At 45.6% G+C, this 27,276-nt stretch overlaps 1 protein-coding gene across 2 annotated transcripts; it reads left to right on the forward strand.

The window, feature by feature from the left end:
• The first annotated feature begins 1,941 nt into the window (after positions 1 to 1,941).
• Positions 1,942 to 25,627, forward strand: LOC139424425 (sarcalumenin-like). Of its 2 annotated transcripts, none has more exons than XM_071176215.1 (10): positions 1,942 to 2,145; positions 16,954 to 18,105; positions 19,957 to 20,046; positions 20,937 to 21,032; positions 21,769 to 21,885; positions 22,405 to 22,638; positions 22,934 to 23,055; positions 23,386 to 23,613; positions 24,098 to 24,304; positions 24,604 to 25,627. In XM_071176215.1, the coding sequence occupies exons 1-10, from the start codon at positions 2,085 to 2,087 to the stop codon at positions 24,868 to 24,870; spliced, it is 2,574 nt and encodes an 857-aa protein (XP_071032316.1). In that variant the 5' UTR covers positions 1,942 to 2,084; the 3' UTR covers positions 24,871 to 25,627. The 2 variants fall into 2 exon arrangements, with proteins under 2 accessions (XP_071032316.1, XP_071032317.1); XM_071176216.1 differs by having other exon boundaries at positions 16,954 to 17,892.
• Positions 25,628 to 27,276: the final 1,649 nt, after the last annotated feature.

Below are 27,276 nucleotides of genomic sequence, written 5' to 3' on the forward strand. Positions count from 1 at the left end.
GAATGGTTGAGGGACAGCTATTGGGGAACTGTGGGGGGATCTTGTTTTTTTTTTGGCCTGGTGGTAGATTTGTCAACGTGCCCTTGACCAGGGCATTGACCCTGGATGCGTCTGTGTGTCACTCTGAAAGGGAATCTGTTGGATGACTGGAATGATGTAGTTGTTGAGCGGCTTCACTGCAAGTATATTGTATGTTTCGAATATTCAATAAATAAATGTAAAAATATATATATAAAAATAAGAAATAAATTCTTGCTTGAGAAATTGCTCTTCGCAAAGAGCAAACCATTTTTGTTTATTTTTTAACATTTTAATTAAAAACAATGACAGTAAGATACTTAATTGTTACCCAGAAATGATTTGATATTGATAAAAAAACGGCTGCATTGCACCTTTAAAGTACGTGTAAATTCATTAAAGTAATGCGTCACCTATTCTAAATTTATATTTTCCACTTTTGTCCACCAGGTGGTGCTGTTTAAGTGGCTCTAAAGTTCTAGAATCCCCTAGCGTTTGAGCGCTTGGCAAAGTTTACCCTAGGATAAGTGTCGGCTCCCCCAATCCTAACCTTAACCATTGGTGGGGAAAATCAACGTCATCTGCGCCCGGGGAGCAGTTGTTGTTCAGGGTTAACTGCCTTGCTCAAGGGCACAAAGGTTGTTTTTTCTATCTTGCCAGCTCAGGGATTTAAAGGATATCTAATGCTTGGATAGTTTCATCTGAACCACTGGCTTAATCCTATTATCTAAATAAAATGTTTGGTTTATTTGGAGACGTGAATCCAACATATCATCTGTTAAACTGTCGACAAGTTAATAGCCTATTTACTGTATTGCAAAAGGGATTTTGAATTGTGTTTGGTTGTCAACAAATTCCAGTTGGTCTACAAATGAATAATTTATATGTTGGATTCACATCTCCATCCCAACCAAGAATCAAAGCCAAAGAATAGGATCAACCCTAACTTCACTCAAAGTGCATTTAAAGTTGGCTTTGATTAGATTTAGTCCTATTCTTCATCCCAACACCCCGGTGTTAGTCTTATTTAATCTTGTAAAGGGTTTAAGGTTACAACTCCGCTAGATTAACGAGGTGCTGGCAGCTAGTTTAAACCAGAAACCCATAAAAGTGATGTCCCATTTCAGTTGTACAACTGACTAGGTATCCCCCTTTCCTTTCCCAAAATACATTATTTATATAATTCAATTATGTTCAGTCTGTTGTACTTTCGAATCAAAATAGAAGTGCACAGACTCAGCAGTATTGCCTCTGTAAGAACAGCTAATCAAATCTCAAATGGAAACGTTTTTCTATACTATAACTCGTTTTTTTATATAGGGAAGTTGGTATCTTTGTTTTTTGAATCTGTATCCGACTCTGTCTGGCCTATTTAACCTTACTTCCTGAACCTAGATTAACCCTACTCCTGGAGCAAAAATGACTTTCAGATTCTCTGTTGAGTCAGCTTTTTAGTCCAGCAGGAGGCTCTTAATTGGGGTCCGTGAAACCGTCCCTATGGTGACTAGTGACCAATACGAACGGGATACACTCTTTTCACACCACTTTTCCCTAACCCTTTTCCAAACCTTGACCTCAGTTTCCTAACCTGCTACGTTAATTATCCTAACCATCAGTGTAAGTTGCCAGGTCGCAATTGTAAATGAGAACTTGTTCTCAACTTGCCTACCTGGTTAAATAAAGGTGAAATAAAATATAGATATAAAGTTCTAACCTGCTACGAAAAAGTAATTTCAGTGTCGAGGTGGCGTGAAAAGAGGGTCTCCCAATACGAACAGTGAAACTTCCTGACATCTTTCCCTGTCTGTTCTCTCCCCTTATAGAACCAGGGCAACTGCTTTGACACAAAATGGCAGACGTGAATGCAGTTGCTGCTGTGTGACATTATGTTACCCATTAGCCAGCCAGCTACCCAGGCCTCTCTACTTAGACACAGAATGGCTGACGTGGGTGTAGTTGCTGCCTGTGACATTACCAGGCCCCTCCTTCCTTGGCACGCCCTTTGACCTTTCTCCAGAGGGGTATATATAACTGCTGGTAGAAGGGGGAGGCCCCTGGCAGCCAAAATGAAGCCTCTACAGGTCTCTGTGTCCTGCCTGCTCTCCCTGCTTGTCCTGGTCGCTGCAGGTAAGATTACATACATTAAGATCAGAAGAAGAAAACAGATTAGTCCGTGGAGTTTTTATTACTGTAGATGGACATGTTCCTCTGCTCAGAAACAGGGCAAGGGGGACATATGAAAGTCACATTCTTTGCATGAATTGGAAATAGCAATGGCTGCAGTGCAGACCATATACGAGGGTTTGTGATAAAGGGGTATGAAAGGCTGATCATGAGAACAGGGTCATGGAGATGCAGCAATACAACTTTGTCCTGACACGGTGTCATAGGAAAGTATTCAGACCCTTTGACTTTTTCCCCATTTTGATACGTTACAGCCTAATTCTAAAATGGAATACAGTACATTTAAAAAATCCTCAGCAATCTACACACAATACCCGATAACGACAAAGCGATAACAGGTAAAAAAATGTTTTGTGCGAATGTATTACAAATAAAAAAACAGACCATTTGATTTGAGACTCGAAATTGAGCTCAGGTGTATCCTGTTTCCATTCATCATCCTTGAGATGTTTCTACAACTTGATTGGAGTCCACCTGTGGTAAATTCAATTGATTGGACATGATTTGGAAAGGCACACACCTGTCTATATAAGGTCCCACCGTTGACAGTGCATGTCAGAGCAAAAACCAAGCCATGAGGTTAACGGAATTGTCCGTAGAGCTCAGAGACAAGATTGTGTCGAGGCACAGATCTGGGGAAGGGTACTTATTCAATGGAAGAAGTTTGGAACCACCAAGACTCTTCCTAGAGCTGGCTGCCCAGCCAAACTGTGCAATCGGGGGAGAAGGGTCTTGGTCAGGGGGGTGACCAAGAACCCAATGGTCACTCTGACAGAGAGCTCCAGAGTTACTCTGTGGAGATGGGAGAACCTTCCAGAAGGAGAACCATCTTCACAGCACTCCACCAATCAGGCCTTTATGGTTGAGTAGCCAGATGGAAGCCACTCCTTAGTAAAAGGCACATGACAGCCCGCTTGGAGTTTGCCAAAGGGCACGTAAAGACTCTCAGACTATGAGAAACAAGATTCTCTGGTCTGATGAAACCAAGATTGAACTCTTTGGCCTGAATGCCAAGAGTCACGTCTGGAGTAAACCTGGCACCATCCCTATGGAGGTGGTGGCAGCCTCATGCTGTGGGGATGTTTGTTTTGGCAGGGACCTGGAGACTAGTCAGGATCGAGGCAAAGTTGAATTGCGCAAAGTACAAAGAGATCCTTGATGAAAACCTGCTCCAGAGCACTCAGGACCTCAGACTGGTGTGAAGGTTCACCTTCCAACAGGACAATGATCCTAAGCACACAGCCAAGACAATGCAGGAGTAGCTTCGGGACAAGTCTCTGAATGTTCTTGAGTGGCCCAGCCAGAGCCTGGACTTGAACCCGATCTAACATCTTTGGAGAGACCTGAAAATGGCTGTGCAGCGACGCTCCCCATCCAACCTGACAGAGCTTGAGAGGATCTGCAGAGGAGAATGGGAGACACTCCCCAAATACAGGTGTGCCAAGCTTGTAGCATCATACCCAAGAAGACTCAAGGCTGTAATCGCTGTCAAACTTCAACAAAGTACTGTGTAAAAGGTCTCAATACTTATGTAAATGTGATATTTAGGGTTTTATTTTAATTATTTAGCAAAATGTCTAACGTCTGTTTTTGCTTTGTCATTATGGGGTATTGTGTGTAGATTGATGAGAAACACATACAGTGGGGCAAAAAAGTATTTAGTCAGCCACCAATTGTGCAAGTTCTCCCACTTAAAAAGATGAGAGAGGCCTGTAATTTTCATCATAGGTACACTTCAACTATGACAGACAAAATGAGAAGAAAAAAATCCAGAAAATCACATTGTAGGATTTTTAATGAATTTATTTGCAAATTATGGTGGAAAATATGTATTTGGTCAATAACAAAAGTTTATCTCAATACTTTGTTATATACCCTTTGTTGGCAATGACAGAGGTCAAATGTTTTCTGTAAGCCTTCACAAGGTTTTCACACACTGTTGCTGGTATTTTGGCCCATTCCTCCATGCAGATCTCCTCTAGAGCAGTGATGTTTTGTGGCTGTTGCTGGGCAACACGGACTTTCAACTCCCTCCAAAGATTTTCTATGGGGTTGAGATCTGGAGACTGGCTAGGCCACTCCAGGACCTTGAAATGCTTCTTACGAAGCCACTGTGTTTGGGATCATTGTCATGCTGAAAGACCCAGCCACGTTTCATCTTCAATGAAAAACAGCCCCAAAGCATGATGTTTCCACCCCCATGCTTCACAGTAGGTATGGTGTTCTTTGGATGCAACTCAGCATTCTTTGTCCTCTAAACACGACGAGTTGAGTTTTTACCAAAAAGTTATATTTTGGTTTCATCTGACCATATGACATTCTCCCAATCTTCTTCTGGATCATCCAAATGCTCTCTAGCAAACTTCAGACGGGCCTGGACATGTACTGGCTTAAGCAGGGGGACACGTCTGGCACTGCAGGATTTGAGTCCCTGGCGGCGTAGTGTGTTACTGATGGTAGGCTTTGTTACTTTGGTCCCAGCTCTCTGCAGGTCATTCACTAGGTCCCCCCGTGTGGTTCTGGGATTTTTGCTCACCGTTCTTGTGGTCATTTTGACCCCATGGGGTGAGATCTTGCGTGGAGCCCCAGATCGAGGGAGATTATCAGTGGTCTTGTAGGTCTTCCATTTCCTAATAATTGCTCCCACAGTTGATTTCTTCAAACCAAGCTGCTTACCTATTGCAGATTCAGTCTTCCCAGCCTGGTGCAGGTGTACAATTTTGTTTCTGGTGTCCTTTGACAGCTCTTTGGTCTTGGCCATAGTGGAGTTTGGAGTGTGACTGTTTGAGGTTGTGGACAGGTGTCTTTTATACTGATAACAAGTTCAAACAGGTGCCATTAATACAGGTAACGAGTGGAGGACAGAGGAGCCTCTTAAAGAAGAAGTTACAGGTCTATGAGAGCCAGAAATCTTACTTGTTTGTAGGTGACCAAATACTTATTTTCCACCATAATTTGCAAATAAATTCATTAAGAATCCTACAATGTGATTTTCTGGATTTTTTTTCTAATTTTGTCTGTCATAGTTGAAGTGTAGCTATGATGAAAATTACACTTTTTCATACTTTTTTGCCCCACTGTATATTTAATCTATTATAGAACAAGGCTGTAACCTAACAAAATGTGGAAAAAGTCAATGGGACTGTATGTAATGTATGCTTTAGGGATGGAGGGATCGAGGAAGAGACAGAGGATGACATTTCTGTCAGTGTGCGCTGAATGAATGAACGACTGAATGAATGATAAGTGAGAAGTTGAATGCTGCTTGTGCATATAATGCTGATATATAATACAGTATGTGTCCAGTACTTCTGTCACACACATCTCCTGGTAATGACTGGAGCAGAATCAGTGGAATGGTATGAAATACATCAAACAGATGGTTTCCAGGTGTTCCATGCCATTCCGTTATGAGCCGTCTTCCCCTGAGCAGCCTCCTGTGCCACACCTATGCTAGTACATCAGAAGGGTGTGTTGGCTGTGGGTGGAAATGTCAGTGTTGCTGAGCAGTGACACCAGTGTGTGTGTGTGTGTGTGGGGGGGGGGGGGGGGGTACCCTTGCCTGTCCTTGCTGTCATTTAATCCCTGCACCTTCCAGGCCTCTGTAGTTAGTCAGGTGGCTGGAGCCTTAGTGAGTCTGCTGCTGTCACCAGTCACCATACAAACACCACAGAGTCTTATAGGCACACCACAGAGTCTTATAGGCACACCACAGAGTCTTATAGGCACACCACAGAGTCTTATAGGCACACCACAGAGTCTTATAGGCACACCACAGAGTCTTATAGGCACACCACAGAGTCTTATAGGCACACCACAGAGTCTTATAGGCACACCACAGAGTCTTATAGGCACACCACAGAGACTTATAGGCACACCACAGAGTCTTATAGGCACACCACAGAAACTTATAGGCACACCACAGAGTCTTATAGGCACACCACAGAGACTTATAGGCACACCACAGAGTCTTATAGGCACACCACAGAGACTTATAGACAGACACACCACAGAGACTTATAGGCACTCCACAGAGAGTTATAGGCACACCACAGAGACTTATAGACACACCACAGAGACTTATAGGCACACCCACTGCCAGTGTGGGTCTGTTTGCACCCTTACTACATACACAGTACGCAGACACACACACACACACACACACAAACACACACACACACACACACACACACACACACACACACACACACACACACACACACACACACACACACACAGTCTGCAATTAGGGTTCTGTGGGATTTGCCAAAGACTATGTACAATGTAGTCCATGCATTTGATATTCTAAATGCAAAAGCCATTTCTCTGTAGTTCTGCAAACCTATTTGTGTCTACATAGCTAGATAAACTGCAGCTGTAGCTAGACAGTAGTCCACGTGTAGGGAAAGCCCCCAGTGCTAGGGAAAGCCCACACACACACACGCTGGTACAAAGTGGATGCTATACAGACTATAGCAGTGTTCAGTAGCAGCCTGTCTGATGGACAGTACACGCTGATAATGGCTGTCCCTATATGGATGCCGTGATGGAAATCCATAATGATAGTGACAGAGCTACAGCCCCCTAGAACAGGGTTTTCCATGTACAATAAGGCTGTCGTCAAGGCTGTCGTCAAGGCCGGTGACAATCAGTGACAATCGTCAGGGAAGGACAACGTCACTCCTGTGGAATATAGCAGTGGAATAATCCCTCCCTGCCTTCCATTCTATCTGACTCATTGTAGATCTATTCATATCCCTGATTGAGACCAGTAGGACCCAGGCACCATGCCCCAGGCACCTGTCCCACTCCATCCTCACTTTGATGTATTCTGCCTGGGTACTCACACTGCCAGGGCAGGGCAGTGTGAGTCTGGCAACCCACCAGGACCAGGTTCACTGTCCAGTGTTACATAACTGTGTAATAACAGCTTTTCAATGCAACAGCCTATTCGTGCTGTATTTGTTTGATTGCTAGAACAATCTTGACAAGCCCCCCTTTCTCTCTCTCCCCCTCTCTCTCTCTCTCTCTCTCACTCTCTCTTTCACTGCTGTTGAACTTTTATAGTGATCTTTATCTAAGCTTAGGGGGAAAACCCCAGCGATCATTCCCATATGGAGTCTCTTCATTCTCCCGCACCTCCATCCCTCTTTCCATCCCTCCATCTCCCCTAACTATGTTAACTCTAATTCAATAAGCTACTTGGCTGCTACTAACTACCAAATACGATCCTGTGGAATGCCTGTATCAACAAACACATTTGTATTTTTCTGACAACGGGATCAACATTTCGATATAAGTCAAAATCTTGTTATTTCCTTTCCTCATTGTGATTGATATTTGGTCGGTTTAAGTCATGACTGTCTGGACTATTTCTATTGCTTAGCTCCATTTCTTACCACAGAATCTTCATTAAATTATTATAGTGGCCCTTAAAGGGCAAAGTAGTTCAAAAATATATATGAAGTCAACATAAACAAACAAACTGTCACTTGTTAATGAGTGACCCTGAGTGACCCTGTTACCATGCTGGTAACCTGACAACGTTACACCATACGAATTCTTGCCATCTGTACACACGTTCATGTAACTGTGCAGACGACTGACGACGCTGTCGCACTATGTCCATGGATACCATCCAACCCGCGAGGGCGGCAGTGAGCACTTCATTTGGCTCCTCTGTATTTCCAATCACATTGCCTTCCAAATTCCTGTCTCTCTCTCTCTCTCTCACACACACACACACACACCCTTTACCCACCCACCCACCTTCAGCACATACATATTCTCTCTCTCTCTCACTCTTTCTCGTTCTTTCCCTCGTTCTCGTTCTCTCTCTCTCACACACACACACACACACCCCATCTTGTTGGTTTTATTTAATTAGGGACACCCAGGGTACACTTAAGTCGGTGGGAGACTGTTTATGACCGGGGGTCAGCGAGCCAAATGCTATATTGAATGCCAGGGGTGAGAGAGAAACACCTCTCAGGTTCTTTTTATAACCCATTACCGCCCCCTGTCTGTGGGAGACTGGTGCTGCAGGACAAATATGCTGTAGGAACACATACATAAATAAATGTGTAACTTAGCAGATTCTTTTTTAATGTTACTTGCGCTACACTCTTGCCGAATAGGACACTGCTTACCGATCGGATAGATCAGTGATGCCCTCTCCTTGTCCGGGGAGATCTGTGATCAGAGCCCTGGAAATCCATGTGCTTTCAGGCTTTGCCAGAGTGTGACGGAGCATCCTATTCCCTATTTAGTGCACTACTTTTGACCAGGGCACATATGTAGGGAATAGGGTGCCATTTGGTACACAGACGGTGGCTTTTTACATCCCCGTTTTTGAAGTAATGCTATCTTACTGACGCCGAGGATGAGGTGCTGATGGTTTGTAACGAATACCTAGCCTCTGTCACAGGCCACGTGAGCAAAGCCTGGACGTCCGAGGCTAACACATGCCGCGAATACTTACACGAGTAGAAGGACTGAAAAAACATTACTTCAGAATACGGACGGTATCCTCTGTCTGCTTTCAGCAGCTAGATGAGTTCAGGTCAACAGGAAACTGTAATGGAGGGGTCATTTCTTCAGCTAAAAGGCCTATAAGACTCTATATCAGTCAGGTTACAAAACCATGCCTGGAACCCGAAGACTCTTGTTAGCTCCCCTAGCTAATGCCTAGGCTTTAGCTCACAGGGCTAATACAGACTTGTGGCCTTTAGAAGACCCAGGCTTGAAGTTATAGAGCTCCGAAATATCTTTATTTACAGTTGCCATGGCAAAACATACAGAGGCACCCTCCTTCCATGTTACATAAACTACCTAAACAGTTAAGTGGGGATGCCATAGACCTAAAGGACCACAAAGGAACATACATCGTCACACATGTCCCCAACTGGCTAAATACCAACCTGTGAGGTCTTAGCAGGCCTGTTAGGACGGTCTGTAGTGGGATGTGTAGTGGGGCACAGTGGGAGACAAATTATGATGGTGTATGGCCTTAGTGTGTACGTCTGCAGGTTCATGTTTCAAGGCAGCAGCATGGATCAGGTTGTATCCATGGCATGGACAGCTGCAGTGTGATTCTCACCTTCAATGGCTGACAAGAGTTGGCTGAGAAGAGCTGCATTGCTCACAGCTAGCGCCAACAGGCTAATTGCTAGCAAACGGCTAACATGGCACATTGCCCATTGCCCATTGCTATCATCAAGCGGCTAATTGCTAAGCTAAAGGCTAACGTAGTTGTATGGTGATGATGACTCAGGTGTTTAGGTGTGATTCTCAGCTGTGCTGTGTGATTCTCTATTCTTCTGAGAAGAGGTGGCACATCTTGTTGACCAATGCTAGCAGCTACCGACTAATCGCTAAGCTATAGGCTAACCTATGGTGGCATAGGGGTTTGTGACTGTGTATGCTAATGTATACACATACCAACGCACATGATTGATTTGATCTATCCTCAATCCAGACAGGAATAATGACGTTCGCGTCTTCTACCGGCCCAATGTCAATGTTAAATGTGGATGTGAAAAATGCACCACGAGCCCTTTGACCTAAGAGCCTCAGACTCAAGATAAGTCGCATCTGACTCAACACACGCATTGATCAAATGGGTCAGGGCGGAAAGCTTAGCACCCGTGTGACTGTCCATGACCGTCCATGGTACACAAATGGGACTCTCTGTGCTCTCTATGGGCTTCCTATTCTGGCTCTGATTCACAAGTAAACAATTTACTGCTCATGATCGGTCGATCATCACCTCCTGTGTGTGTGTGTGTGTGTGTGTGTGTGTGTGTGTGTGTGTGTGTGTGTGTGTGGGAATGAGTGAGCTATGCCCATTCATCACCTCCTCTGGTCATTGACAGCATTATAACCCACCAATATTACATTCCTAGTGAGTACACACTGTCAAGTGTATGTGCAACGACCTGGGGTTGTAACTCGGGTCTCCTAATTATTCCGTGTCAGAGGTTACTTACTATCCATGGCTACATGTACATTGCGGTCGCTAGCTCAGATTTCACCGTCTACAAACATGCAGTCTAAGCTACTCCAGGTTATGCTATATAAACAGGGGTACAATAGGGAGAGAATGTGTAGGAACAGAGTTCCCATAATTTTGACACGTTATAATATGACTTCCTGACACAGGGTTTGTTGTCGGAGTCTGTCTCTACAGGGTTGTCTTTACCCAGGTCTGCTCCCCTCAAATAGTCTAAGCAGGCCTAAGCATCTCCATTCAAGGAGCTGAAATCTGAGTGTAGCAATCTGAGAGGCTGTTGAGTATTCAATCTGCTCTTGGCTTTACACACTGCCACACACCAAGTCTGTTCTGGACACACAGCCACACACCAAGTCTGTTCTGGACACACAGCCACACACCAAGTCTGTTCTGGACACACAGCCACACACCAAGTCTGTTCTGGACACACAGCCACACACCAAGTCTGTTCTGGACACACAGCCACACACCAAGTCTGTTCTGGACAGACAGCCACACACCAAGTCTGTTCTGGACACACAGTCACACACCAAGTCTGTTCTGGACACACAGCCACACACCAAGTCTGTTCTGGACACACAGTCACACACCAAGTCTGTTCTGGACACACAGCCACACACCAAGTCTGTTCTGGACACACAGTCACACACCAAGTCTCTTCTGGACACACAGCCACACACCAAGTCTGTTCAGGACACACAGTCACACACCAAGTCTGTTCTGGACAGACAGCCACACACCAAGTCTGTTCTGGACACACTGCCACACACCAAGTCTGTTCTGGACACACTGCCACACACCAAGTCTGTTCTGGACAGACAGCCACACACCAAGTCTGTTCTGGACACACTGCCACACACCAAGTCTGTTCTGGACACACAGCCACACACCAAGTCTGTTCTGGACAGACAGCCACACACCAAGTCTGTTCTGGACACACTGCCACACACCAAGTCTGTTCTGGACACACAGCCACACACCAAGTCTGTTCTGGACACACAGCCACACACCAAGTCTGTTCTGGACACACAGCCACACACCAAGTCTGTTCTGGACACACAGCCACACACCAAGTCTGTTCTGGACACACAGCCACACACCAAGTCTGTTCTGGACACACAGTCACACACCAAGTCTGTTCTGGACACACAGTCACACACCAAGTCTGTTCTGGACAGACTGCCACACACCAAGTCTGTTCTGGACACACAGCCACACACCAAGTCTGTTCTGGACACACAGTCACACACCAAGTCTGTTCTGGACAGACAGCCACACACCAAGTCTGTTCTGGACACACAGCCACACACCAACTCTGTTCTGGACAGACATCCACACACCAAGTCTGTTCTGGACACACTGCCACACACCAAGTCTGTTCTGGACACACAGCCACACACCAAGTCTGTTCTGGACACACAGTCACACACCAAGTCTGTTCTGGACACACAGTCACACACCAAGTCTGTTCTGGACAGACTGCCACACACCAAGTCTGTTCTGGACACACAGTCACACACCAAGTCTGTTCTGGACACACAGCCACACACCAAGTCTGTTCTGGACACACAGCCACACACCAAGTCTGTTCTGGACACACAGCCACACACCAAGTCTGTTCTGGACACACAGCCACACACCAAGTCTGTTCTGGACACACAGCCACACACCAAGTCTGTTCTGGACACACAGCCACACACCAAGTCTGTTCTGGACACACAGCCACACACCAAGTCTGTTCTGGACACACAGCCACACACCAAGTCTGTTCTGGACACACAGCCACACACCAAGTCTGTTCTGGACACACTGCCACACACCAAGTCTGTTCTGGACACACAGTCACACACCAAGTCTGTTCTGGACACACAGCCACACACCAAGTCTGTTCTGGACACACAGTCACACACCAAGTCTGTTCTGGACACACAGCCACACACCAAGTCTGTTCTGGACACACAGTCACACACCAAGTCTGTTCTGGACACACTGCCACACACCAAGTCTGTTCAGGACACACAGTCACACACCAAGTCTGTTCTGGACAGACAGCCACACACCAAGTCTGTTCTGGACACACAGTCACACACCAAGTCTGTTCTGGACACACAGTCACACACCAAGTCTGTTCTGGACACACAGTCACACACCAAGTCTATTCTGGACACACAGTCACACACCAATTCTGTTCTGGACAGACATCCACACACCAAGTCTGTTCTGGACACACAGTCACACACCAAGTCTGTTCTGGACAGACAGCCACACACCAAGTCTGTTCTGGACACACAGTCACACACCAAGTCTGTTCTGGACACACAGTCACACACCAAGTCTGTTCTGGACACACAGTCACACACCAAGTCTGTTCTGGACACACAGTCACACACCAAGTATGTTCTGGACAGACATCCACACACCAAGTCTGTTCTGGACACACTGCCACACACCAAGTATGTTCTGGACACACAGTCACACACCAAGTCTGTTCTGGACACACAGTCACACACCAGTCTGTTCTGGACAGACTGCCACACACCAAGTCTGTTCTGGACACACTGCCACACACCAAGTCTGTTCTGGACACACAGTCACACACCAAGTCTGTTCTGGACAGACTGCCACACACCAAGTCTGTTCTGGACACACAGCCACACACCAAGTCTGTTCTGGACACACAGTCACACACCAAGTCTGTTCTGGACAGACAGCCACACACCAAGTCTGTTCTGGACACACAGCCACACACCAACTCTGTTCTGGACAGACATCCACACACCAAGTCTGTTCTGGACACACTGCCACACACCAAGTCTGTTCTGGACACACAGCCACACACCAAGTCTGTTCTGGACACACAGTCACACACCAAGTCTGTTCTGGACACACAGTCACACACCAAGTCTGTTCTGGACAGACTGCCACACACCAAGTCTGTTCTGGACACACAGTCACACACCAAGTCTGTTCTGGACACACAGCCACACACCAAGTCTGTTCTGGACACACAGCCACACACCAAGTCTGTTCTGGACACACAGCCACACACCAAGTCTGTTCTGGACACACAGCCACACACCAAGTCTGTTCTGGACACACAGCCACACACCAAGTCTGTTCTGGACACACAGCCACACACCAAGTCTGTTCTGGACACACAGCCACACACCAAGTCTGTTCTGGACACACAGCCACACACCAAGTCTGTTCTGGACACACAGCCACACACCAAGTCTGTTCTGGACACACTGCCACACACCAAGTCTGTTCTGGACACACAGTCACACACCAAGTCTGTTCTGGACACACAGCCACACACCAAGTCTGTTCTGGACACACAGTCACACACCAAGTCTGTTCTGGACACACAGCCACACACCAAGTCTGTTCTGGACACACAGTCACACACCAAGTCTGTTCTGGACACACTGCCACACACCAAGTCTGTTCAGGACACACAGTCACACACCAAGTCTGTTCTGGACAGACAGCCACACACCAAGTCTGTTCTGGACACACAGTCACACACCAAGTCTGTTCTGGACACACAGTCACACACCAAGTCTGTTCTGGACACACAGTCACACACCAAGTCTATTCTGGACACACAGTCACACACCAATTCTGTTCTGGACAGACATCCACACACCAAGTCTGTTCTGGACACACAGTCACACACCAAGTCTGTTCTGGACAGACAGCCACACACCAAGTCTGTTCTGGACACACAGTCACACACCAAGTCTGTTCTGGACACACAGTCACACACCAAGTCTGTTCTGGACACACAGTCACACACCAAGTCTGTTCTGGACACACAGTCACACACCAAGTATGTTCTGGACAGACATCCACACACCAAGTCTGTTCTGGACACACTGCCACACACCAAGTATGTTCTGGACACACAGTCACACACCAAGTCTGTTCTGGACACACAGTCACACACCAGTCTGTTCTGGACAGACTGCCACACACCAAGTCTGTTCTGGACACACTGCCACACACCAAGTCTGTTCTGGACACACAGCCACACACCAAGTCTGTTCTGGACACACAGTCACACACCAAGTCTGTTCTGGACACACAGTCACACATCAAGTCTGTTCTGGACACACAGCCACACACCAAGTCTGTTCTGGACACACAGTCACACACCAAGTCTGTTCTGGACACACAGTCACACATCAAGTCTGTTCTGGACACACAGTCACACACCAAGTCTGTTCTGGACAGACATCCACACACCAAGTCTGTTCTGGACACACAGTCACACACCAAGTCTGTTCTGGACACACAGTCACACACCAAGTCTATTCTGGACACACAGTCACACACCAATTCTGTTCTGGACAGACATCCACACACCAAGTCTGTTCTGGACACACAGTCACACACCAAGTCTGTTCTGGACAGACAGCCACACACCAAGTCTGTTCTGGACACACAGTCACACACCAAGTCTGTTCTGGACACACAGTCACACACCAAGTCTGTTCTGGACACACAGTCACACACCAAGTCTGTTCTGGACACACAGTCACACACCAAGTATGTTCTGGACAGACATCCACACACCAAGTCTGTTCTGGACACACAGCCACACACCAAGTATGTTCTGGACACACAGTCACACACCAAGTCTGTTCTGGACACACAGTCACACACCAAGTCTGTTCTGGACAGACTGCCACACACCAAGTCTGTTCTGGACACACTGCCACACACCAAGTCTGTTCTGGACACACAGCCACACACCAAGTCTGTTCTGGACACACAGTCACACACCAAGTCTGTTCTGGACACACAGTCACACATCAAGTCTGTTCTGGACACACAGCCACACACCAAGTCTGTTCTGGACACACAGTCACACACCAAGTCTGTTCTGGACACACAGTCACACATCAAGTCTGTTCTGGACACACAGTCACACACCAAGTCTGTTCTGGACAGACATCCACACACCAAGTCTGTTCTGGACACACAGTCACACACCAAGTCTGTTCTGGACAGACATCCACACACCAAGTCTGTTCTGGACACACAGTCACACACCAAGTCTGTTCTGGACAGACAGCCACACACCAAGTCTGTTCTGGACAGACAGGCGTTGATGCAGGAAAATAAAGAGCGGCTGTGAAAGTTTCCAGTGTGATGAATAAGGTCTATTTTGGATAAAGAGAGCAATTGTGTTTATCCGTAATGTCTGTATGTCTGTACATGTAAGTTGATCCAGTAAGATGTTTGGATGCTTTACAAGAAGATTAAAGGAGTAATCCACTACAGGGCTGTATTGGAGTGTTAGAGGTCTCCAATTGTATTAATTTAACTGGAACTTCTAGAAAGTTATAGAAATCAAACCATGATCAATAACAGAGAGGCTGTTGTCTTCTTTTTTTTCCCCTTTCTTTAAAAACAACATTATTTATAGATTTTCAGATATAACAATAAAACAATACAACCCCTCATTTTCCCTCCCTCCCTCCCTCCCTCCCTCCCTCCCTCCCTCCCTCCCTCCCTCCCTCCCTCCCTCCCACCCACCCACCCACCCACCAAGGCATCTATAAAAGTAAGTTAAAAGGAAAAAAGGGAATGAAAAACAGGAACAAACAGTAATAGAAACAAAAACAATGGGGAAAAATGTTCAATAAAAATTCTTATCAGCACAAATGGCCGCTAGAACAGACATGACTGCTGACCAAACTATGCGAGTTACACTAAGGAAAAGACAGGCTCTCCACGTATTGTATTAATGGGGACCAGGTAAAGCCTAACTTTGTTGGGACCCAAGCACAGTGTACCCATCCTTCTCCAGAGGCAGAGATGACATCACTTCCTTAGGGGAAGTACACCAAAAATGTCAGTGACCGGGTTGGGGCTAACAGTTGTATTACACATATGTGAGAATGCTTAACAAATGTGGTCCCAGAGGCCACTCAAATATTGGCACGACCAAAACATGTCTCCCGGAGTCGCTGGACTCTGGTGGCATCTCAAACACTTGGGGTCAACATTTGGGTATATTTTTGCTAATCTGTCATTGGAGTAATGGAGACAGTGCAAAACTCTGAACTGAATGAGCCCATTCCTTATGTAAAATGATGAAAATGATACGCTACTTTATATCATCTGGTAGCTCGCCACCTATTTTTATTTTATTTAACTAGGCAAGTCAGTTAAGAACACATTCTTATTTTCAATGACGGCCTAGGAACAGTGGGTTAACTGGTCTAGGAACAGTGGGTTAACTGGTCTAGGAACAGTGGGTTAACTGGTCTAGGAACAGTGGGTTAACTGGTCTGGGAACAGTGGGTTAACTGGTCTGGGAACAGTGGGTTAACTGGTCTGGGAACAGTGGGTTAACTGGTCTGGGAACAGTGGGTTAACTGGTCTGGGAACAGTGGGTTAACTGGTCTGGGAACAGTGGGTTAACTGGTCTGGGAACAGTGGGTTAACTGGTCTGGGAACAGTGGGTTAACTGGTCTAGGAACAGTGGGTTAACTGCCTTGTTCAGGGGCAGAACGACACATTTTTACTTTGCCAGCTCGGTGTTGCAACCTTTCAGTTACTAGTCCAACACTCTAACTACTAGCCTACCTGGCGCCCCCTATATCTTGCTCGCTGTTGTCTTTTCTAACATGGCCGTTCAGTGATTACCAGACCTAAACCCTTCACTCTCTTTATACTGACATCTTTATCATTAACAGACTCGCCTGTCTCTCTCTCTGTCTCTGCAGACCTAGTGGTGGAGGCCTCCAGCCCCGATGAGCTGCATCTCCATGTGCCGCTCTCCTGTGACCTCTCCTGTGACTCCACAGATGACCATGGAGGACAAATCTCCTCCAACGACACCCCGGCCCCAGGCTCCGTGTGTCAGTCCTGTAAACCCCCTCGAAGCCTTGCTACACCGGCCGAAGAGGAGCCCCTAGCCTCCACAGAGGAGGTCCCCATGGAGAGGTTGGCTAGCGAAGAGGAGCCCCTAGCCTCCACAGAGGAGGTCCCCATGGAGAGGTTGGCGAGCGAGGAGGAGGAGGCTGCATCTGAGGAGGTGGTAGCTGAGGAGGAATCTGTGGAGTCTGCAGAGACTTCAGAGGAGGTCCAAGCATCAGAGGAGAGAGTGGAGGAAGCTGCCTCATCTGAGGAGGAAGAACTGGAGGAAGCTGCCTCATCTGAAGAAGAAGTAGTGGAGGAAGCTCCCTCGTCTGAAGAAGAGGTTATAGAGGAGGTTGAGGCAGAACATGAAGCTAAGGAAGAAGAGGTTATAGAGGAAGAGGAAGCAGTTAAGGAAGCTGTGGTCATGGAGGAGGAAGTGGATGTAGTTGATGAGGAAGTAGAGGAAACAATAGAAGAACCTGCAGTAGAGGAACCTGTTGTTGAGGAGGTAACGACTGAGGAGGTTGCCGAGGAGGAGGCTGTAGAGGAGGCAGTAGAGGAGACAGTAGAGGAGTCAGTAGAGGAGGCAGTAGAGGAAGAAGTAGTATTAGTGGCTGAACCTGTGGTGGAACCCAAGCTGGTTGAATCCGAGCCAGAACCTGCGGTGGAACCTGAAGTGGTTGAACCCGAGCCAGAGGCGGTGGTCAAGGAGGTGGCTCCAGAACCAGAGCCTGTTGTAGAGGAAGCTGCTCCGGAACCCACTCCGGAACCTGCGGAAGCCGCTCCAGAACCTGTAGAAGCAGGTGAGGTGGTTGTGGAGGCAGTGAAGGAGGAGGAGCTGGTGGAGGAGGTGGCAGCTGTTTTGGAGGAGGTACATGTTTTTGAGGAGGAAGCAGTGGTGGAAGAGGAGGCACCTGTTGTTGTTGTTAAGGAGGAGGCGACTGTTGTTGAGGAGGCGCCTGTTGAGGATGTGACAGTGGAGGATGCACCAGCAAAGGCAGAAGCACCAGTAAAAGGTATAGAGTACTGCGTTATTAGAATTGATCATTTGAACGATAAAAAGGTTATTGTCCAAACAATTTGGAAACAAACTTGTTTGTTTATATCAATGTGTCCATATTTATTCTTTCTATACTAAATGTGATTGCTCAGGCTAAAAGTACCTCTGGCGAGCACTTTTAAGTTACATACTGTAGAGATGGGGTTACAGGATCCTGTCATATCTCCCCACTTTCTTCTTCACAGTGCTTCGAATACACTTCAGTCGGCTCTTAGGAGCCAACTGTCAACTTTACAGTGTCAACTCAAGTGTATTCAAAGCCATGATGAGCGAGTGCTACTGTAATCAGGAGACTGACATTCTCTGCCATTTGGTGCCGTAGTGTTGACACCAGCTATAAAAGACATAGGATCTGGTCTGGCTCTTACATTATCTCTAAACCTCCATCTCTCTCTCATTCTCTCTCTCTCTCCTCTCTCTAACCACTTTCCCTCCCTCCTCTCCTTCCCTCCCTCCATCCCTTCCTCTTTCCCTGGCCCGTGCCATGCCCCAGAACCTGATATGTGTGGCTAAAGGTGGCATCAGGAATAACCCCTAGCTGAGCCCGAAATAAACAGGACAGACATAGAGGGAGGAAGGGAAGAGATAGATAGATGGGCAGATGGACACTGATATAACAACATGGCTACAGAGCCACACAACAGATGCTGTGGTCAGTCAGTGTTCTGTTGTCATGGCAGGAAGTCAATTGGTGTCATGTTCAGGGGAGATCAAAGGTGAAATGTTCAGATAGAAATGTAATGAATAGAGCTCACATGATTCCCAGTTCTACATGGCAGACAGTTAAATCTGTTCTACACATTACATTTCTTTCTGAATGTTCAGAAATGGTTAGGTAGAAATGTAATGAATAGAGCTCACACGATTCCCAGTCCTAGATGACAGACAATCACATCTGTTCCTGAAAAGTTGCAGATATAAATGTAACGAATAGAGCTCACACGATTCCCAGTCCTAGATGACAGACAGTTAAATCTGTTCTACACATTACATTTCTTTCTGAATGTTCAGAAATGGTTAGGTAGAACTGTAATGAATAGAGCTCACACGATTCCCAGTCCTAGATGACAGACAATCACATCTGTTCCTGAAAAGTTGCAGATATAAATGTAACGAATAGAGCTGACAGGATTCCCCTATTTTACATGACAGACAAGCATGTATGCACACTGTACTGCGTATTACAAGCATACACTGAGTATACAAAACATTAAGAACACCTGCTCTTTCCATGACATAACTGACCAGGTGAAAGCTATGATCCCTCATTTATGTCACTTTTTAAATACACTTAAATCTGTGTAGACGAAGGGGAGGAGACAGGTTAAAGGAGGACTTTTAAGCCTTGAGACAATTGAGACATGGATTGTGTATGTGTGCCATTCAAATGGTTTATGGGTGCGACAAAAGATATAAGTGCCTTTGAACGGGGTATGGTAGTAGGTGTCAGGCGCACCGGTTTGAGTCAAGAACTGCAATGCTTCTGGGTTTTTCACACTCAACAGTTTCCTGTGTGTATCAGGAAGGGTCCACCACCCGAAGGACATCCAGCCAACGTGACAAAACTGTGGGAAGCATTGGAGTCAACATGGGCCAGCATCCCTGTGGAATGCTTTCGACACCTTATAGAGTCCATGCTCGATGAGGGCAAAAGTGGGGTGGGGGGTGCAACTTAATATTAGGAAGGTGTTCCTAATGTTTTGTATACTCAATGTATATCATCATGATAATGCAGGGGAAATTCTACTTCCCGAGTCAGGGATATGGATATTTGAGTTGACTGACAGGCTTTTCCTCCAATCGGCAGTGGGTGAGGAGGCAGCAAAGCTCAGAGACTGCTCCCACATCGATGAGATGCTCCGATTGGTTTCTGCCGAATCCTCGCCTGAGTTCTCTGGTAAGGAGCAAACAAGAGTTACAAGTAAGGCCCTGAGTTTTTCTCAATTCATTATTCCTCGATTCCTTCCATTTTGATCTCACCACCTCCTCACTCGTATTGGAGGAGAAGGTCCAAGGGGAGGGACATTGGACTTTCTTCTCCATTGTGTATTGAGAAGCAGGCAAAGAGAGGATACAAGGAATCTATAAAAGATGAATTGTGAAAAATACCCTGATTTTTTGGGGGACCACATGAGCTGACCAGGAAAAACGCTGTTTATATGTGAACAGTAGGGATTGAGAAATCTACTGGGCCTTTTCTGCTAAAATTACTGTGGAAATTGTTTCAAGGTGTGGAATGGATGGTAGTGTGTGTGTGAGTGTGTGTGCGTGGGTGGGTGTGCGTGTGTGTGCCTTCCATTATATTACCATGACTACCATGACCATGAGTCAGGTTAGTTCATTCATGGTGCCTTCCATTATATTACCATGACTACCATGACAATGAGTCAGTTTAGTTCATTCATGGTGCCTTCCATTATATTACCATGACTACCATGACAATGAGTCAGGTTAGTTCATTCATGGTGCATCCATGACTACCATGACCATGCAAAATGTATTGTCTCCTCTCTTCTCTCCCACCCTTAAAAAAAATTATTTTTCAACATCTGCTCTCTTCATCTGCTACTTCTGCCTCTCTCCACCTCTATCATCTTCTCTTCATCCCTCTTCTCTTCTATCTCCCTCTGTCCTCTTCTCCTCTCTCCCCCTCATCCTCTCCTCTCCTCCTCTCTCCCCCTCAATCCTCTCATCCCTCTTTCTTCTCTTCCTCTCTCCTCTCCTCATCCCTCTCTCCTCTCCTCCCCTCACCCCCTCATTCTTTCCTCATCCCTCTCTCCTCTCCAGCTGCTATGAAGAAGCTGCAGCACATCTACCACTCAGCCATCAAGCCCATGGAGACGGCCTACAAGTACAACGAGCTCAGAGCTCACGAGGTCACAGGTAGCCTGTCCAACCACTTGGCATTAGCCTTGAACCATTAGCTATTAGCATTTTTAATCGGTTTTATACTGATCTGTTGTCTTAGCGTATTAGCCTTTAGCCTGGTTAGCATTGTTCAGATTTGTTTATTAGTATTAGCATATTAGCCTTTAGCCATTAGCTATTAATCTTCTGTTCATTACCAACCTGTTACACAAAGAATAACAAAATGCTATATTTCCCCCGAAAAAAACAGACAAGCATAAGTCTAGTTACCAACAGTCCTTGTAGACATTGTCATTAGCAATGGGGTTTCCCTAGGCAAAGGGGCAATACTATACACAGTTGTGTGCCAGTTTAATCTAAATTCTCAGGGTGCCTTTGCCTGAAGAAACTGGAAAATCGATGAAACATAAATAAACTAATTAACTGCATATACACCTGCCGGTAATCGAGTGTACACAAGAGAGCTTTCCAGAAAGTGACTTTGTATGCCTCAGCATATATATACAGCTTTGTGTGGGCGACCAGGCCTCACTTATCCCAGGCTTGTTAGAGCTTGAGGGCTCAATCCATAGTACCATGATGTATGCAATGAACGCCCCCTTGTGGGACAAAGTGTACCATTGACAAAGTCTACAAAGTGACCCCCCTTCTCTCTCTCTCGCATTCTCTCTCTCGCTTTCTCTCTCTCGCTATCTCTCTCTCTTTCTCTCTCTCGCTTTCTCTCTCTCACTATCTCTCTCTCTCTCTCTAGATGGAGAGATCACCTCCAAGCCCATGGTACTGTTCCTGGGACCCTGGTCTGTAGGCAAATCCTCCATGATCAACTACCTGCTGGGCGTGCATGGTACCCCACAACAACTTTACACAGGTAAGAGCTCCTGTCACATAGCTTGGGCCTGGAGTTTCACCAGACTAACTCCTGACCAACACTCTACTCTGATAATCAGCCAATCAATCAAATGTATTTCTCATGGCACCCCTTACCAGTCTACACCCCTTACCAGTCTACACCCCTTACCAGTCTACACCCCTTACCAGTCTACACCCCTTACCAGTCTACACCCCTTACCAGTCTACACCCCTTACCAGTCTACACCGCAGACAAGGTTTTCCACTTTATCATTCACTCTATTCCACATCTTGTCTATCTACTACTGATCTGTCATCTATTGCACCCTTCCCAGTCCACTTCTCTCCGGAATACAAACATGCCTCAATGCAACTGCTTCCTTTTCTGAGTAAACTATTTGGATAGCTGCTCATATTAATCTCTCTCTTACACATTCTAACCACCCTCTCTTCCTCCTTATCTCCCCCCTCTTCCTCTCTTCCTCCCTCCTTATCTCCCTCCCACCTCTCCCCCTCTTCCTCCCTCCCTCTCTCCCAGGTGCTGAGCCCACTACATCTGAGTACACAGTGGTGATGCACGGTGACAAGTTCCGCTCTGTGGAGGGCATCGTGATGGCAGCCGACAGCTCCAGGTCCTTTTCCCCTCTGGAGAAGTTTGGCCAGGGGTTCCTGGAGAGGCTGGTGGGGATTGAGATGCCCCATAAACTGCTGGAGAGAGTCACCCTGGTGGACACGCCTGGGATTATTGAGAACCGCAAGCAGCAGGAGAGAGGTGGGGAGGAGAACACACACACACTAACCTCTCATATACAGCCATGTGTATTAGATCATGTACACTCTTTAGATATTTGTTACATGCTGTGAAGTGACAATCACAAGCAGCAGGAGAGAGGTGGGAGAACAGACAGAGATTCATTAACAGTCATGCAGACCGAATGGTAACACACTGCATGCAACACACACACCTACAAATTCACAAAAATGGAATGATGAAAAGACTTAACTCACTGTATACTACCACACCTTTGAGTAAAACAGCCTCTGATTGGTCGTCCTTCCCCATCCAGGCTACCCCTATAGCGAGGTGTGTCAGTGGTTCATTGACCGTGCTGACCTCATCTTCCTGATGTTTGACCCCACTAAGTTGGACGTGGGCGGGGAGCTGGCGACACTGTTCAAACAGATGAAGGTAAAGAAGTGTAAAGAATAGAAATTGAATTACTAGAACGGAAGTGTTGGGTGGACCGGCAGCCATATTGAGTGTACCAATAGGAGTAAAGCAGGAAGCAAAAGTAGTATGTTCAGCATGAACATTTTTGCTTTATCAAAAGTCAACTCAACTGAAATTACAAAAGAGTAGATTCCTTGCTCATTCTGGTAATTATATGTCTATGGTGCAAAGCAAAGTGCCTTAGATTGCCCAATATACAGTCAGTCTTGGCCTAGCACTTTAATAACCTTTCTAAACTCTGTTTTCTTCATTCATTCATTGATCCATCCATGAATTCATTCATTCTAGGGCCGAGAGTCCCAGATCCGCATCATCCTGAACAAGGCAGACAGCCTGTCCTCCCAGGACCTGATGCGTGTCTACGGCGCCCTGTTTTGGTCCATGGCTCCTCTCATCAACGCCACAGAGCCTCCCCGGGTCTACGTCAGCTCCTTCTGGCCCACAGAATACGCAGCCGACACCAGCCGAGAGCTCTTCATACGGGAGGAGATCTCACTGCTCGAAGACCTCAACCAGGTGAAGCTCAACCACCTACAGAAAACAGAACAGAATACAGAATACACACAAACACATTACACGCACACACCAGCCCATGGCTTTTCATACGGGAGGAGACCTTGCTGCTCGAGAAGCTACCATCTCTTGCCGTTGTGCACTTGAGAAGAGCACCTAAAATCTGTGACAATGGCGAACGTGCATAAAGATGTCAGAATTCAGATGTGATGTCATTGTTTAGCACAATCCACTGAGTTTTGAAACTATGCTGCGTAAATGGTTCAATGTGCCAGTAAATCAGCACAATCTCAAAGTCCCGGTGTCTTCAAGCTAAAATTGGAATCATGTATACTGTGCTAATGACCATGCAAACAAAAGAGTCATGGAGAGTGATGTACAATTCGGCGAACTTAGCGAAACGAGGCATTTGTGATAAGTGCATGTGGGACGCCATCTTTATTCACCTCTGCTGTTGACAATAATCTCCTTGTTCTTCTATCTTCAGGTCATTGAGAACCAGCTGGAGAACAAGATAGCCTTCATCCGCCAGCACGCCATCCGGGTCAGGATCCACGCCCTGCTGGTAGATCGCTACCTCCATACATACCACGAGAAGCTGGGCTGGTTCAGCGACCCCGACGAGGTGTTCAGGGACATCGTCTCAGACCCTGACAAGTTCTACATCTTCAAGTCCATCCTGGCCAAGACCAATGTAAGTGAGAGAGTGTGTGTAGGGAGGGGGGAGGGGGTGTAGGTGTCATGGATTGTGTGTGTAATGGGTGTATGGAATATGTATATAACGTGTGTTTAAGGTGTGCAAAGTGTGTGTATAATGTGTATGTAATGTGCACAATGTGTATATAATGTGTGTATTAAATGTGTGTGAGTAATGTGCATATAACATGTCTATAATGTGTGTGTGTGTGTGTGTGTATATAATGTGTGTATAACTAACATGTATATAACGTGTGTATAACATGTATAGAACTTGTGTGTTCTCCATTTCTACAGGTGAGCAAGTTCGACCTGCCAGACAAAGAGGCCTACCAGGACTTCTTTGGCATCAACCCTCCATCAGGCTTTAAGCAGCTGTCCTCCCTCTGTTCCTGGTCGTCAGGCTGTCTGATTGACAAGATAGAGAAAGCTATCACTGTGGAGCTCCCTTCCCTACTGATTAGCCTGGGAAAGAAAGACAGTCCACCCCCAGCCAAGGCCGCCCCAGCCCCTCCACCCCCACTTCCTGAGGCAAAACCCAAGAACCGCTGGCGAAAGGATTGAGGAGGAGAGATGAAGAGAGGGATGAATGGAGAGAAGAGGACGGGGAGCAAAGGAAGGAAGACAAAAAGGAGGGAGGCTGAAGCCAGAGGCTGTACTGGGGTGACTGGACACGGGGAAGAGAGGAGAGAGGGATGGGGTGGAGGATAGGAAATATGTACAGCTGGGGAAAAAGGGGGATTGAAGCCACATGAAGCAAATGGGAACCAGGCCCATTAGAAGTAATCCAACGAGAAAAAAAAAACGGAAACAAGTTTTTGAACTATTTAAATCAGAGACTCTTATCTTCCTAAGTGTTATTATTTAACTCAGAACGAAAACAGGGAAATATAAACAAGAGTTTGTTTTATTTCTGTTTGTTTGCCAGTTTGTTTATTTTATTTATTCAAGTTTTTCTCTTCTTCTTCATCCGTAGACAAGAAGGAAAAATACCAGCGATCAGTTACAGCATAATATTCTATTGTCTTTATTGTCATTTCAAAAGGGTCTGGATTTCTGTGCTCCTTACCAGCAGTCCGTTACAGTATTCTTCTATGGTATTGTATTGTATTTTATTGTCTTTATTGTCATTTCTAAACGACAGCTTATCTTCGTTGTCAGTGCAGTATGTCATTGCTGTGTAAGAACGCATTTGTACATTGATGCCAGTTAAATGGGCTGTAGCCTTCTCTTCCTGTTGTTATGGCTTTGCCTCAATATGCTGCATGTCAAAGTCTCATTAAAGTTGTATTTTATCCTTGTAGCTTCAGATCCCATTGACGACCGAGATTCTTGTGTCAATTCTTTAGAGGGAAAAGGGAGCGAGAAAGAAAGACAAAAATAGACCCAATATATGTTTGATCCAATAAGGGTAGGGCCTACATTCTGGAGGGAACGTCCTGTCCCCAGCAATAATGTAAAATTGATATGCTTCTTACTTTATGAAGGAGTGTTAGCCAGGCCAAACACACAGAGTGGTTTTAAACCATCTTAACACACACACACACACACACACACACACACACACACACACACACACACACACCCATCACTGCAAGGTTCCACATCTGTCTGAGACACAGAAACCAGATGTCCATAATATTAGGTATTTAATCCTTATGTTTGGTTCAACCTACACCATTACAATAAAAGTAATCTAAATCATAAATAAATAAAAAGTCATCTAGATCATCAATAGGATTTTAACTTTACAAATAATACATGATTTTAACCTTACAAATTGTTTTTCTCCAGTAGCTGAGAATGTTTCATATGAGTTGATGGATCAACTGTTCAAAATTGGGAGCCAAATGTTTGATTACTGTACCAAAGTCGTGAATAAATGGAATTAGGACATTTATGAAATTCTTAGCAAATTTTTTGCCAAACTTCAGATCACTATCTCACAGCCTCTGGACATCACAAGGAAATCATACCTAGATCCTTTATGATCGTCATGGATAGATCTTTAATGCACAGAATACCACTTGTCTCTAGCACAAAGGTCAAGGTCAAAGGTCAAATGTACTTCAAATTGACTTAAGATCAGTGTTGCTCTGCCTCAGCTTGTTTCTAGGACAACCTGTTAAGAAGTTATATAGACCCAAGGTCAAGGTAAAATTGCTGGTCAAATTGACCCAGAACATCATGGATGTCACTATTCCGGTACCGGGTCAAATTTTTGTTGTTGTTGTTACGTGTTTTACACGTTTGAGACACAACCTTAGGAAAGTAGATGAAGGGTCATGATGGAAAAATTACATAAAATAGTATTTGAGTGATTTCTAATTCAAATTGAACCAGGACATAAGGGAAGGGTTAAAAGCAAAAACAAATGTGGTGTAATTTCGGCCATAGTCATCTAGCTCATAAAAACACTGCAGTGGCACCAGAATTCCACCAGGTGGTGCCTGAACTCAATGGCAGTCAATGGAAATGATTACCAGGGTTTATAGCAAGCACCCTATTCCCTATTCCCTAAAGCCCTGGCCTGGTCAAACCTAGTGCACGATATACGGAATAGATTGCCATTTGGGACACATTACAGGTAAAGATGGATAGTGAAGTGAAGTTCTGAGAGGACATTTGCTCACATAAAATGAGATGTGTATAAACTAATTGATCTCCAATACCTCACCTTATTCTGTCAGTCAGCGTGAAAACGAAAGGACAGAAATCCATCACCATGGCGACTAACCACTCTGTTTGAACAGTTAAAAAATAAAAGTGATATAAAAAAAATATTGATAGGCCTACTTGCGACAAACTATCACTAACTGTTGTGAGAAGCTTGAGAACTCAAAATAAGTTATCCTCTATCCCCAATAAATTGAGTTACCAAATATCTGTTTTTAGTAAATAAGAAGTCAATTTAGTCTAATACGAAGTCAATTTGAGTCCATCAGTCCAATTTGTGCCAATTTGAGTCTA

This window comes from Oncorhynchus clarkii, chromosome 13 (genome assembly GCF_045791955.1).
Source record: "Oncorhynchus clarkii lewisi isolate Uvic-CL-2024 chromosome 13, UVic_Ocla_1.0, whole genome shotgun sequence".
NCBI lineage: Eukaryota > Metazoa > Chordata > Actinopteri > Salmoniformes > Salmonidae > Oncorhynchus > Oncorhynchus clarkii.